At 43.1% G+C, this 15,479-nt stretch overlaps 2 protein-coding genes across 5 annotated transcripts in view; both read left to right on the forward strand.

Annotated features, from left to right (window-relative positions):
- The window catches only part of LOC134082617 (death-associated protein kinase 2-like), a 15,857-nt gene extending 8,027 nt beyond the window's left edge, over window positions 1-7,830 (forward strand). For all 3 annotated transcript variants that reach the window (XM_062538452.1, XM_062538451.1, XM_062538453.1), the window contains 9 exons: window positions 1,949-2,087; window positions 2,695-2,824; window positions 3,853-3,901; window positions 4,178-4,204; window positions 4,309-4,461; window positions 5,372-5,417; window positions 5,552-5,641; window positions 5,938-6,024; window positions 6,942-7,830. In XM_062538452.1, the coding sequence (XP_062394436.1) occupies window positions 1,949-2,087; window positions 2,695-2,824; window positions 3,853-3,901; window positions 4,178-4,204; window positions 4,309-4,461; window positions 5,372-5,417; window positions 5,552-5,641; window positions 5,938-6,024; window positions 6,942-7,022 (802 nt within the window). In that variant the 3' untranslated portion in view covers window positions 7,023-7,830. The remainder of the gene's footprint in view (window positions 1-1,948; window positions 2,088-2,694; window positions 2,825-3,852; window positions 3,902-4,177; window positions 4,205-4,308; window positions 4,462-5,371; window positions 5,418-5,551; window positions 5,642-5,937; window positions 6,025-6,941) is intronic.
- A 1,085-nt stretch (window positions 7,831-8,915) lies between these two features.
- Window positions 8,916-15,479, forward strand: part of arhgef2 (rho/rac guanine nucleotide exchange factor (GEF) 2) — a 56,952-nt gene continuing 50,388 nt past the window's right edge. Inside the window, exons 1-3 of one of the 2 annotated variants that reach the window (XM_062538456.1) lie at window positions 8,916-9,079; window positions 11,650-11,763; window positions 12,226-12,467. In XM_062538456.1, coding sequence (XP_062394440.1) covers window positions 11,728-11,763; window positions 12,226-12,467 — 278 coding nt within the window. In that variant the 5' untranslated portion in view covers window positions 8,916-9,079; window positions 11,650-11,727. Of the gene's footprint in view, window positions 9,080-11,649; window positions 11,764-12,225; window positions 12,468-14,303; window positions 14,427-15,479 lie in introns of those variants that run through there. The other variant, XM_062538457.1, reaches the window with a different exon arrangement.

Raw genomic sequence — 15,479 nt, forward strand, 5'->3', positions numbered from 1 at the left:
GGTGGTGCTCATCATGGAACTGTGAGTGAGATGGGTCAACAACAGACTCAACAGATATGGGATGGTCAACACGTGTTTATTGTGTTTGTCTATCTGTCTGTATGCATGAATATACTGTATATGCATGTATGTTTCAGAGTTGTGCTTTGCGTTACACATCAAGTGCAAGTGACCAGTGTAGTGTAGTGTCTGTGTTTGTGTGTGTGTGTGTGTGTGTGTGTGTGTGTGTGTGTGTGTGTGTGTGTGTGTGTGTGTGTGTGTGTGTTTGTGTGTATATAAAAGAGTTGTCACATGCTGCGCTGACTGGTTCGAGAGCAAGGCCGAGGTGGTGCTCATCATGGAACTGTGAGTGAGATGGGTCAACAACAGACTCAACAGATATGGGATGGTCAACACGTGTTTATTGTGTTTGTCTATCTGTCTGTATGCATGAATATACTGTATATGCATGTATGTTTCAGAGTTGTGCTTTGCGTTACACATCAAGTGTAAGTGACCAGTGTAGTGTAGTGTCTGTGTGTGTGTGTGTGTTTGTGTTTGTGTGTATATAAAAGAGTCACATGCTGCGCTGACTGGTCAGTCAATAGGGAATCATATGTCGTCTGTCTGCAGTACTGCATTCTGCACCTCTATATTTATAGGGACCAAGGCCACTCACCATCTGACCTGAACTATTAGATTAGCACCGAGGTTGATTGAGGGGATTATGTGGCCAATAGTATTGTCTGTGAGTCACACAGTGTTGGCCGGTAAACAGCATGGATGGTGGTGCCTTTTTCCACTAGGGAACATCTGCTGTGGTCGGCAGGGGTGATACACACAAGCTATGTAACCAGAGAGAGAGGCAGGCGGACTATTTAGAAGCCCAGGGCTTGGCCACAGTCTCCCATTGTCTGAACATCTCTTTTGTCTGCCTCGTCTGGATGTACGGGTATGTGTGTTAAACGTTCAAAGATTGAATTAAATGAATCCGAAGAGTGGCTTCAGTTCACTCATATTCTTGGTCTCTCGTTCTGCTACTTAAAAAATGTTCTGGTGAATAACTATTAGGTTTTATTTATCTAAACATACTACCCCAGACAAGACTTGTTTTGGACTCCTCCTTCTAGTCTGAGGTCTGAGTTTTTAAAAACCCTCTTTTTGTTGTCATCTTGGTCTCTTGCTCAAAGTGCACCTTGGTGTTTTATTTAATAACATGACATCATAGAATGTAAATGTTTCTCTTTTGAGATACTCATCTTTAATGCCATTACATTTCTCATGTGGTCTCGAAATAGTAGGAAAGATTTGTCATCTGTCGTGTATAAAGCTTTAAAAACTAGTGTATGTATACTTTATTATTTAAGCCATCTATTTAAGCTGCTTTAAAAGAAATCATCAGTACATGTTATAAACCTAAACACATTGGATAACTAATCATTTGTTTGAAAAATCTCCTCTAAAGTATTATCCATGTCTTGCTGTCTTTCCTCTAGTGTAATTTACTGCCCTCTGTGTTTTCTGCTCTTTTTCCCTTCTCTCCTCCTGTAATGTCCGCTAAACTACATACAGCTGCTGAGAACTAGCAAACAGCACACTGGAAAAGTTGCGGTAAATAATCTAAAACCAGAGATCGAAAATAACTGTGAGACACAAATCCTTGAAACGGTCCCATCGTTTCTCTCAGTGCAGATACAGTGCAGTTTATGACATATCAGCCGTCATGCCTTCTGAAATGCAATTCCTCCCCCATGTAATGCTGGGACATAGTGTACTTGACACTAAGCCACTCGTTTTTCTTTCTCACAGACCTTTTTTTTTTTATCTCTCTCTCTCTCTCTCTCTCCCCCTCTCCCCCTCTCTATCTGTCTCTCTCTCTTTTAATCTCTCCTGTCCCTCCCCTGTTGACCTCTGGTCTTTGTGTTTCTTCATGCTTGTCTGCCTGGCTTCTCTCATCCCCCCTGTGCAGGATCAACGGAGGCGAGCTGTTTGATTTCATCGCTGAGAAGGAGAACCTTTCCGAGAACGAGGCGATCGAGTTTATGAAGCAGATTCTAAAAGGTGTTGGGTTCATGCACAGTAAACACATTGCCCATTTTGACCTCAAGGTGAGAGGATGTGAAACTTTGGTTTGTTTTCTGTAGTGATCGGAAACTTAGACAGAATCACGTATGAAAACCATTCGAGATGTTTCGTTTTTATTTCGAGCCAAGAAGAAGCATTTTAAGAAATATTCAACATCAAAGGTCTTGTTTTTGTGGTATGCCTCCTGCTTTTGTTGCAAATTGGAGAGTATATTGTAGGATCACCCTGACTGTGTCTGTCACTGGTGTAACTGTCACAGTATCATATTGTTGAGAGTGTGAAGTAATACCATTGCTAACATTCAAAACATGCCTTCAGAAATTTAAAGACATCTGTGTCACATTACTGAGCACAACTGAGCCCTGCAGTTATCACCATCTCCACCCCAAATGGTTTCTATTATTTGCAACATGTCTGTTGTAAGATGGTGTGATTCATATTACATCTCTGTAAACAAAATAATTTCTTTTTTTGTCACTATTTAGCCCCTAGAGGGGTCCTTGATATGCATCAGATGTTCAACTTCACATAAATGCCAGTGGAGTTGCATGTTGTAATACTGCTTGTCAGTATTAGACTGTCTCAAAACTTTGCACTGTTCTATTCTTTTTGTGCATGCTGTGTATGTAGCCAGAGAACATCATGCTTTTGGAGAAGGAGCAGGAACACCCTCACATCAAGATCATAGATTTTGGCCTTGCCCATCGGTTCACCCCAGGGGAGGTGTACAAGAGCCTATGTGGAACCCCACAATATATAGGTAATTATATAGAGCAAAGAGCAGGTATCGCTTCTCTCTCTTTCTGTCTGTCTGTCTCTGTGTCTGTCTGTCTGTGTGTCTGTGTGTGTGTGTGTGTGTGTGTGTGTGTGTGTGTGTGTGTGTGTGTGTGTGTGTGTGTGTGTGTGTGTGTCTGTGTGTGTGTGTGTGTGTGTGTGTGTGTGTGTGTGTGTGTGTGTGTGTCTGTGTGTGTGTGTGTATGTGTGTGTTCTGGGCTTGAAAGAGTAGGATGCCTTTGGTATGTGTGGCTTATTCTGTGGGGGAGCGTAACAGAAAATATGTACACTCAGTTGGCTTTGGCCAGATACACGTGTCTGCATTTTTGCGTATGCATATGTGGACACACACTTTGTGTTGAGACACTCCCGGCCCTTAGTATGTAATGTAACACCATTGCAGGTTGCCATAGAGATGTATGTGGCCTAGCTCTGAGCAGGATGTGGTCTAGGTCTAGAGAGAGGTTAGTGCGGACAGGCGCGTAGCGTTCTATTGCTGTCCAAACATGATAAGATATGTAAACACTCCCATGATACAGCACTAACATTGATATAAAGATTCCCATCACAATGCGGCTGCAATACCGGGCAGATATGAACTCCCACAATGGCTAGTTACAACTCTGACCTCAGCAACGCCCTACTGAATATCAGTATTTTTACTTATTTCAACATTTTTAATTGAGATTGGTGTGGACCCAGATGTCTGCCACAACCCCCCTCCCACCCCCTCCCACTCTCTCTCTCTCTCTCTCACACACACACACACACACACACACACAGAGAGAGAGAGAGAGACACACACACACACACACACATACACACACACACACACACACACAGAGAGGTAACGAATAGGTATGACAACTGTACATATATTTCACTCTGTCTGACTGAAAAGTTGCGTGAAAAAATCCAGCTCTCGGCTGACCTCTGTCCTGGCTTCTGCTTTGGGTCGGTCTTGCTATATAAGTGATTTGGAGGAACTGTGTGTGTCTTCACTTCCTCTCACAGGACCCGAGGTGATCAACTTTGAGCCCTTGAGCACAGCAGCGGATATGTGGTAAGGTTCTGAGGCCGCGTACAAAACACACTATAGAAACAACCCCCGCACCTCTCTATTGTCTAACTCCCTCCTCCCCCTACTACACACTTCTCATATTACTCTGGAGCTCGCTTGAGCTCTGCACTAACCGCAGGGATACCCTAGACTTAAAAAAACTGTGAAATGGGAAGTATAAAGGTGTCATTAGAGCCGTTCGCCATATCCTTATCTTGAGCATGAAATGTAAACCGGTGAAATGTTTCGTAATTCAAAATGTTTGTTTTTATTTTTCAGGAGCCTTGGAGTGGTAACATACATTTTGTGAGTGTCCACACACTTGAGCTGCCACATGGCCACTCATTGAAGTTCATATGAACATACACTTGTGCAGCTCTACCAACTCTTGTGTTATTTTTTTTCCACAGACTGAGTGGCATGTCGCCTTTCCAAGGGGATACTGACGAGGAGACACTAAGAAACATAGTGGCGATGAACTATGAGTTTGAAGAACAGTACTTCAGTGAGACTAGTGCCATGGCCAAAGAGTTTATAGAGAAGCTGCTGGTCAGGGACCCAAGGTATCTTCATTTGTACCCTCTGTGGACCTGCCCTTGTCGTCTTTTATGGCCTGAGCAGATTAGTTTTTGTCTTCCACAATCAATCAATGTCTATTACAATTGACCACTTTGGACTATGCGATCAGAGAACCACGAACTCTTCCCGCGTCTTGGTCGGGAGATTGGCCACATAGATATATATACATGTATATATGTCTATGATTGGCCACATTATGAGATCATGTAGACTATAGTACACATCACCATAGTATTAGTGTCAGCACGGCAGTCATGGAGAATCCCAAAAAAGTCTGACATGCTGTGCTACACTTTTGGTCATGGAGTCGTGGAACATTGCTGGTCGTAGAATATGTCACATTACAAGACGTATTCCTCCTTCGGCGGCATCCCCAACCCTTCGTATTCAGGCACAAGACTGGAAATTTGTTGGCAATGACAAAATCTTGGCAAAATTGAGCTGAAATAGTGTCATCTGCACAGGCCATTTCAGACAAACATTTATTGATTGTGTATTAGTGTGGAGGTGTCCTACAGTACATGAATGCTACCTACTAGAGGTCGACACATATGAGTTTTTCTATAGACATACATTTATAGGGGTTATATATATATAGGTGTAGGTATATAGTACTTACACATTTAAGTTTACATGTTAATTGATAGTAGTTTAGATGCCATCTAGATACCCTTTCATACTATGAGTTCAATATTCCAGGCCCTGATAAATGCAACTTATAGTACAAATTCCCAATACAAAGAGTCAGAATACTCAGAGCTCAAACTTCCCGATCAGTTCCCCATCAGTATGGTAGCCGAAACGTTCTTGACCGCAAAAATAACAATGTAGAGCTTTTCATGGTGACTTCTGCATAACAATAAGTGTGTTTAATGTATGCACATATTTCCACAGTGAGAGAATGACCTCAGATGAATGTCTACTCCACCCCTGGATCAAGGTGAGGATATGTCTCGGTCGCTGTAGAGAGAGAAGCTAGAACTTTTATCTTCACTTGCGTGTTAGAACTCGCGCTAGTTATTGTTTATTACTATGACTGGGACTGAAAATATATATATACTTCCTTCCTCTCAGCCTCTGACAAGGAAGCAGGCAGCCAATAGGAGTCGTTCCTCTATCAACATGAAAAATTTCAAGAAATTCAACGCTAGGCGGAAATGGAAGGTGAGTTTCCACTTGCTTGGGTGTCGTAAGGTGTCTCCCTGTGAGATGACAGTGAGATAAGCCTGACATCTGCTGGGCAAATATGGTATTGCACAAGAGCTCTTTGCTGCGCCATGTATTATTCCTATACTATGACATTCTAATGGTATCTATTGCAGAGATTACACTATACATTTTTGGCATCTTAGATGGGTTCAATCCCTGTTTTAATGTTAATCCAGTTTTCATGATCTTGGCAGGATTAAAATCCGGTTTTGCTGTGGTTCGGAATCTCTAACTGTGTTCTTTCTCCACAGATGTCATATAACATGGTGTGGGCTTGCAATAGACTTTGCCGCTTGCAGTTACTGTGCAAGTCAAGTGCTAAAGCTGATGAAGAGTTGGTAAGAAAACCAGTTCAAGGCTGCCTGAACTACTGTGTGATGCTTCGTGAAGTTTACTGTTTAGTTTAGCTCGGAGAAGGGCTGAAGAAGCCAACTGGGAACAGCATGACCACAGCTTTATACTAGATCTAAACAATTCCACAGCGGACCCTAGCCATGACATTTTCTGATTAATATTTATATTTAGATACGATTGATTGTTTCTTGGGCTGACCCAGGCGCATAGAGTAATTTCATCGAACATCGGACTGGCTACAAAACCAATGGAGCATGTAGTCCCAGGACATTCCCACGGCCATTAGCACTCTAGAGATGCGAGGCTCTAGAGTGACTCTCAAACTTTTCGTCATGCGGAACACCTATTAGGTAGTCTGGCTATCACCATACTAAGCGCAATCTTTTAAGATTGAACATTAGTATGGGGAGTCTGTACTTTGTTTCTACTGCCTTTCTACTAAGAGACGTGATCAGTGGGCATAGTTCAAACGACTCCGTACACTTGGATAGTCCTTCAACCAATCAGACCAATGATCCGGTGCTGTTGGATAAGCTAGTTTGTCATTGGAACCAAAAGTTGTGGACAGGAAGCAGGGGAGATAGAAGTGCAGGTGCAGGCGAAATCGCTGGCAGGTCAGGCAGGGTTCACCCAGCCTACTTAATAGGCCTACCACCATTATTACCATGGTTTGAGAACCATTGCTAAAGGAGTTTCATAGAGTCGGCTATTGTAGTGTAATAATACACAATTACGTTATTATTTGATATTATGTTATTCTTCCATTGATATTGTCAGTTTGAAAAAATATAGCAAACTATTTATGTGCTGAAATAAGTAAAAGACAGCCACAAACAATCCAGAAGTCAAAGAGAACAAACGGCCTACAGAGTTTTACGCCTACTTCTCTCTCCCGAAACAGAGGGGGTGTGAGAGCGACCAGGAGGATACAGAGACCAAGCCAGCATCGCTAATCCGACGTCGGCTGAGCAGCAACTCCTAAGGATGGCCACTTGAGGGAGCCACATGATCTTATAGACTAACCTTGTCTAACAGAGACTAGATGTCTGGATGGGATATCTGTGTTCACTGCGGCAAGTTCACAGGCTACATTTTGACAGTGATAATTCTGTTTTTCAATAGAGCATAGCACTCTCGTTCACACTGAAGTTATGGTAACCGTGTAAATGTTGAGTTCAGTTGTGAGATAAGAAGGAGGTTCCATTGTTGTGCTTCTAATTTCTGCACTGTATTTTGGAGCACAGAGAGATAAGTTATTGGGTTGAGGAATTTCACTCTGTAAATCAACCATAGCAGTATTTCTGATAGTTTGCAGGCTCTTGTTCTGCCGCTCACTGTTTCTATCTCTCTCTTTCTATCTCTTTCTCTCTCTCTCTTTCTCTCTTTAACACACACAGACACACACACACACACAGAGACTGTGCAAACTATTTTAGGAGTTACTTGAAGTTATTCCTCTTGATAAATGTATTTTGTACAAGCGGAGAAGCACGCCCTTGGCAACAGCATGGGCTTTTAAGTGAAAGCTGTTTACATAGTTTTTGTTTTTTCTCATACTCTCTACCTCGGTTAAATGACAGCCTAATGCATCAAACCAAAGTTGAGAGTTCAGAGAGGTTTTTTATACAATGCAGCATGTTTGCCCCTTGCAACAAATATGACTGCTTTACAAGGGCCTAAATGAAAGTACTTATTAAGCTGTATCTTGTCATTTCAAATTTTGTTTGGAAAAATAACCCTTCTTTGTGAGATGTTTTTATTATAATTAAAACAAACAACAAACATTTGAATAGTTTCAATGTGTGAAGTGATGTGTTTTGAAGACATTTTTAGCATTTTATATTTGTATTGGTGTGTTGTTTAAGTTACCTTTACTGAATAAATGTGTTTTTCCAGCATCAAAATCTGGAGCTGTGTGTTTCTCAGTTGTTCCCACTGTATGGAAGCGAGACAAACACACAGAATCTCTAATAGCCTACATTAATTTTCCAGATTTAGATTATGTGTAGCCTCCTGGAGCTTTGTCAATGGGTTTACATGTTTCAATGAATATGTTCTCTAGTGGAAAAGTAGGTTTCAGAGAGGCTAGATGTTGACTGAACTCGCACAAGGACAGCTGGCACAAGTTTCTCCGAGGGAGGAGAGATAGAGGTGTGACATGGTGGTTTGGAATGGCATGGCAAGCGAGGGCATCCAAGTATCCAAGGAGTCAGCATTCTTTGAGCGAGAGAGGGAGGCAAGGGAAATAATAAAGCTCTCTCACTCTCTAAATTCCTAACGCTGCCCATGCGAGTGCTCTAGCAGACGACCCGCCTCGGACCTCTCTCGGTCGCCAAAGGCGGTCAGTCATCAGATCTGTTCAGTCGCGGGAGGAAGGCCGTTGCCATAGAGCGATTCACAACAGACGCAACCAAGCACAAAAAAAGGGGTCTTTGATAGGCTGAATGTGAGTATGATCTCATAATTAAAAAATTAACCTGTCAAAGAGCTATGTGTGTGATACTTGAACGTTGTCGCTGGCTGTCAAACATCAGAAAGTATAGCCTATGTAGGCTATAATTGGCATTGACGCGAGCACTTCGGCGCGCGCCTCACACAGGCACACACTCACAGACAAGCAAGCGAGTCAATTATCCACCGGTAGCCTACAGACATTGTAACGAAACTTAGGAAACAGGATATGGTAGAGAGGCGGTCAGGTAAGATACTTGAACAAGTAAGTTGTGGGAGTGGTTGTATAGCTTTCACACACACACACACACACACACACACACACACACACACACACACACACACTAGACTACACTGAACTGGTTTTCGCGACCAGCTCAAATGACACACGACTCACCTGAGGAACGGTTTCAGGTCCGAACTTCACGAGTGAAGGTAGCCTACTCACTTTAATTGGAATACCCGGATGCGCCCTGTTTTGACTAAACGACCCTTTTAATTCTGAAGTGTTTGGACTAAGACGCAGTGGACTGTGTTACATTTTGCCAGTGGCTTTTGGCAGCATCCAGGAACAATACCACAGAACAGGTGAGTTGTTGTATTTTGTTAGAGCGATTGATATCTTGACTTGAGTCACTTGATCCAGTAGGAAACCGTACAAATATTTAGCTACCAATGAAGTTTATAGGGTCCTTTTTAATGACATTATATGGCTCCTGATCCCTAACACTGTGTTCGTCCCTTTTCACATCTACAGAATTACTTGCCTAGGCTATCCCACCTAATGACACATGCATTTCAGTGACTAACAACTGATATGGGTAGACTATTAGGATATGTCACAAAGTGTTGTAATGTGTTAGTTAATAGTTTACAATAGTTTATGGGTAGGTTAATTATCGAAACCTGCTGATATTGACACTAACATGTCTGGAAAGAGCTATAAGAGCAAGACCAATGAAGATAAGAGCGATTGATGTCTAATGACTTAACAAATACACCCAAACCCTAACACAGCCTTGGCGACCTTTCTCACATTTTTTTTTCTTTGAAGTTGAAGAATTCTTTCAGTAGCCTAGCACCGAGAAATATCACACATGTATTTGAATGACAAACATTTAATGTTTTGCTACGACGTCAATTGTAGATCTAACTGTTTGGATTATGTCAGTTAATGGTCTACACGGGTATTACCCTAAACACTTACTTGTTTGGAACTGTCTGCAAGAGCCATAATGATAAGAAAGCCTGGAATGCTAGTTTGTTTGCTGGGATAGTTTAGCCTACATTGCCACCCTGTCATCCTGGCATTGTCTGTAAGGATGGAATACCATTGTAAGTAAATAAGCAGGCCTAGGCTAGGCCATAGTTGATAATTCACATTTCGGAGAAGTGACACGGTAGGGAGTGAGGTCATCATGCATTAGCCCATGCTTCGGCCTTACCTGTTTGTCTGATGTCTCATGTTGTTTACATTCCTTTCTGGTTTGTTGCCTGTGACCCCAGAGTGAAGATGCGGGGGAGGAGGGAGGGACAATTCATGCTTCTGGCCTTGTCTAAATTTAAGCCTGCCCTCAAGAAATTAGTTGTTTGCTATAGTACTTACTTAGTGTCCAACACCCAGTTTCCAGCTTGCGCACAAACGCTTTGTTTACCTTTCTACCCTGAATAACCAGTGTCTAATCCCCTTCTTTGAGCATTGAATAAAAAAGTTTATGGCAAGGAATGTAAACCTTGTCCCTAAGTGCTGTGAAAGGAAGATATCTCCACTGAGGAGGGGAAAGTGAGTATTATGTAAATAAATGAATAGAGGGATGCCATATGGTTGATTGCGCAAAGTGAGATGCAAAGTGATATCCTGAACTTGCACCACTGAGAGGATTCTGAAGTGGTCTGATGATACCATCACGCACATGATCCACATGCCACATGTATATTTTAGCATTTATCTGTGACCAGATCCACCTTGAAGATTGTCACACATACATTTCTTTAGTTATTTTCTTTATCTATTCATTGCTTTCCTCCCCTCTTTCTTCGCTTTGGTATTGTTTTCTTAGTGTCTACGTACATATACACACCCAGTTCTCATCTAGTTACACCCCTCACACACACACATGCACGCACGCACGCACGCACGCACGCACGCACGCACGCACGCACGCACGCACGCACGCACGCACGCACACGCACGCACACACGCACGCGCACACACACACACACACACACACACACACACACACACACACACACACACACACACACACACACACACACACACACAAACAGATGCACACACAGAGAGAGAGAGACACACACACACACACACACACACACACAAACAGACATTCAGGTGGCATGCACTCCCAACATAAATCCCCCTTCCACACACACACACACACACACGTACACACGTGCAGACCCACCCACTGACATGCATCTCATACGCCCCATGCACACGTGCATGCCATGTCCATGTACACACACAGGAGGAGAATTCTTCGTCCATGTACTGTAGGTGTTTCCACTCCTCTCTCACTCTCTCTCACTCTCTCTCTCTCTCTCACACTCTCTCTCACTCCATCTCCCTGCGCTCTCTGTGATGGAGACCATGTGCCTGCTGTCAGTGCAGGGCCTCTCTCTGGTTGCTGGTGCCACCCGGAGCTGGATGAACTGTCTACCTTATCTGAGTCCTCCCAATCCTAATGGGCCTCTCACAGGCGGCGTAACATATAGTGCTGGGTACAGCCGGGTGTGGGGCGCTCGCTACAGAGTACTCTGGTTTGGAGTGTGGTTCTTTATCTCATGGTCTGTGAGATATTTTATTTCTCCCCCCTCTTTCCTCATTTCTTCGCCGCCTTTCGCTGTGTGTGTGTCTCCACTATTTATGTCTCTAGGTGCCTCTACCCTTTTTTCTTGTACACAGTCATACTGTAGCTAGAGGCTATTCTTATGTCTGTTTTTTTTTTCTGGGGAAGACATTTGGATGAATTGTAACCTCTGTTCATTGTCACAGAACCCACCTGAATAGCAGCCATTTATTAAACAAAATCTGTCAAGCTGAACAAGGAAGCTTATACAGAGAATAATGAATGCCTGTGTAATCCAAAAACGCATCCTGTGGCTGAGATAAGAAACAGGTCTTTTGTCTTTATCAGGAAACTCTGCAAGACCCTTCCAAAGAAATGGTGGCGATGACTTCCTGCCACTAGGGGGAGTGACCAGCGCAACATCCAATGGGACCTGAGAACGATTCAACTCTGATGCACATGGTGACTTTTCTTTGGAGTGAATGATTGTTGATAGCCAGAAGAGATTTTATCGCTGTCTGCAAGTGACTACTTCTTTAAGAATGTCTTTGTTTGCACTGACACAAATACCTTGATATTAACTACTGTAAACGACCTTTAATGTAGGCTGTCAGATTACAGTTTCAGGTTCAGGCTCACTTCCGATGGAGCACTGAAATAAATCTTTTGAAAGCAAGTTTCCATGGACACATTGATGCTAGGCTAGGCCTACCATCCACACACTGTGTAGTCGTGTTAAACTATTTTGATGTAATATCCATAATTTAAGGTAACTCACACGATAAAGCATGCAATAGAGTACAGACAAGGCATATGACGAAAATGACCAAGAAGACTAATCTAATTGTAGGCTAATGCCAGTGCACCATGATTTTATTTGTTAACATTTTCTCCTAAAAAAAACCTGCCATTATTTCTCCACAGATGATCACCACACCTCCCAGCTCCCTTCGTATCCCAGGGTCCCCTATGCCAGTGGGTCGCTGCGTTCCCTGCCCAGCCCCTCCACCCTGCTCTCCGTGCCCATCTCCTCCTCCTCCTCCCGATGATGGGGTGAAACTCAGGAGGCCCCCGACGTTGTCGCCGGGGCAGATGGACACCCTACGCAGACATAGTTGGCAACCTGGAGCCGTGCTGCTGGCAAATATGCCCTGGGATCAGCGCAGGTAAATTACACGGCAGGAGTTAGAAGTGGGACATCACGGTGGGAAGCAAGGACCTGGAGGCTACTCAAGCATTAGTTCTCGACTGATCTGGTTTTGGATTTATCATTTGTTTTGTGATATTTTGGCTCAGTGGACAGTCAAATTCTGTGTTGCTGAAAAAATATGTTGATGGTCTGGTGTGGCTAACAGCTAACAGTGTGTGGCTCAGTGCCCATTGACAGAACCGGGGGTATGTCTAGACACCAGAATTATTTGAACACACACACACACACACACACACACACACACACAGAATAGACGTCTAGAGGACTGTGAGGGGCAGTTTACTGAACTTGACCATCAATGTATTGTGTGTAACTTTATGAGCAATGTTGCTGGGCAATGTTCCTTGTTAGTGTGACTCCGGCATATTCCCATTGATATTAGGCAACAATTTTCTAGAGAACTTTAATCATCTGTGAGCAAATCAGCATGGTCATCCAATCAGAATAAATGGAACCGGTCGTGTGGTTGTTCAGCAACATTGCTCAAAAAGTTGGCCCATGTGTCATCACCTTTAGAATCGGACCTTACCTTTAAGTCGTGCCAGGTAGGTGTCATTAGCCACACTGAGTCAGTGATCTAGTTACTTCAGGGTGTGCACTTTTTGAATGTAGGTTTCTGGCAGACTATAGAGAACCGTGTGACTGAAAGCTAATTATAAAAGAGGAATAGTGATAGCAAAACTGAAAAGAACTGATGGTTCTATTTACTCAGGGATTAAGAGTATTTGTGACTTTGACAGTGAGATCCTGATTGCGCCACAGTATTTTATATTCAGTTTTATTTACATAGTGTCAAAGCAATTAAAATTGTCTCAAGGGTTTTTATATAGCTTGCTTAGATCAAACACTGAGATGAAGTAATTATCATTCACAACAGTTTGTCGATCAGTCTGGTTAATAGCCATGTTAACACATCATTTTAACGACACAGGGTGGGTTGCGCCAATGTGGTTTAAATTCATCCTAGTTTGACCCTAAACTAGAATGAGTCAATCTAGGTTCAATTGGGTTTAAATTAACTCTAGATACGTTGCACATCTCAATTTTAACCCTGGATTAGCTAAACCAGTTTAAAAGTTAAACTGCGTTGGTGCAACCCACCCACAGAGTTCACCAGCGGTCTAAAAAGGTCTCCTTTTGACTCTTAGCAATATTTTAGCTCTACAAGTTCTTGTCATGGTCTCAGAGACAGGATTTTGTAGAACATCATGTACATGGTACATAGGAAGAGCCCATACCATTCTTCTGAGGCCTCCTTTAGTCTCCTCAGTTTGATTCTCCTCAGATGTTTCCTTGCTTGTCACCAGGTTCCTGTGGCAGATTTATACAGTGCATACATACGCTTGCATCCTCCTGCTCTGCTGTGGGAGAATGGTGTTGAACTCACATGCTTGTTCTCTCTCTCTCTCTCTCTCTGTTTCCCTGTGTCCCTCTCTCTTTCTCTGTCTCTCTGAGCGTATTTTCATAGGGCTTTATCTGTGGTGTGCCCCAGCAACAGTCAGAGCCCTTTATCACCGGAGCTGCCATGCCTCTGTTCTTATCAGTGCTGTTTTAGGTGGCCTGGGAAGACCTCTGTTTTCCCTGATTGTTTAATCACTTTTGTTCTCTCTATATATCTGGCTCTCACTCTCTCGCTCTCTTTCAGTCCCTCTCTCTCTATCTCTCTCTCGCTCTTCCTCTCTATCTCTCTGTCACCTAGAGTCGTCACTTACTTCCTGTATCACAGTTCCCCTCTCGGGGGTTGAGTGGGTCTCTCTCATTCACTTTTTCACTCTCTTTCTGAGTGGCAGACTGTCGACTGAGTGAATTATGAGGGACTAAGACATGCTTGCTGCCTGTCAGTGTCAGTGTCACTAGACAAGGAGAGACTGTGGGCTGGTGCAGAGAGCTTGGGTGAAGTACAGGTTTGAGAAATGTATGTTCAAGTTAAGCCTTTATCATCGATTGCACATGCTCAAGTTCTGGTTTCGGTGTTTGATTTTCAGCAATGGAATCTGCTGCTGGGTCATCATGTATTGTTCCGGCTGCTAAAAGTTTACTCGTGGCTTTATTAAAATGTTACTATGGTGTTATTGATGTTTAATTATTTATCTGCTTATCATGTCAACTTTGTTGTTTGGCTTGAGTGTATGAAGACAAGATCAAGTCATAGAAGTATGGCGAGAGAATGACATCAAAGTAAAACAGAGTTAACAGAGTTGTGTCTGTGTTTTGTCTTAAACAATAAGAAAGAGAAGATACTTTTGTGTGTTAGCATTCGTGTCTGCAAAAGACATAATCAAGACCTCCGGCATTTTCTGTGGTTTCTTCGTGTGTCTGTGGGTATTACTGAGAGATAGAGGGGAAGATGTGGGTGTCTATTGTGTCTCATCTCTGAATCTACACACACTGTCGTTGCAACATTGAGACTCATTGTGATGGGTGGTTGTGTGCTACCATTGTACTGTCTTCTCTCTAGCCAATCCCATGTCCCAGCAGTCAGTCTATGCTGTCATTGTGCATCTCCCGAAGTGAGATGTCTTTTGGGCTGTCAGTGTTTGACCAGAAGTGCAGCCTTGAATTATCACAATGGAACTGACTCTGAAATGTGTTGTTTTGTACGCAATACTGGTGGTTTTAGCTGTGATCGGCGGATACGCTCTGGGATTTTTCTTCTTGTTTATCCTCGCTTTACTGCCACTTGTGACCATTGGGACGTTGGGGATTTTGGCTATAGCCATCACGCTGATTGTTGTGTTTGGAGTGGTCCTACCTTTACGCAAGCGTCGAACAGTTGTTGTCAGTGTGATCACTGCAGGTGAGTCAAGGACCATCTAGTAAGGTTAGGCCAGATCTTGTTAAACAGGTTCCAGGTTGGTAAGGCACATATTTATATCCATCATGTTTGTAATTTCTTGTCAATCCTCTGTGAGTGCTCCTCTGTTTAACTGTACCTTTCCCCCCCCTCTCTTGCATCTTTTCTTCTCCA

The sequence above is a fragment of the Sardina pilchardus genome, chromosome 6, assembly GCF_963854185.1.
Source record: "Sardina pilchardus chromosome 6, fSarPil1.1, whole genome shotgun sequence".
NCBI classification, from domain to species: Eukaryota; Metazoa; Chordata; class Actinopteri; order Clupeiformes; family Clupeidae; genus Sardina; species Sardina pilchardus.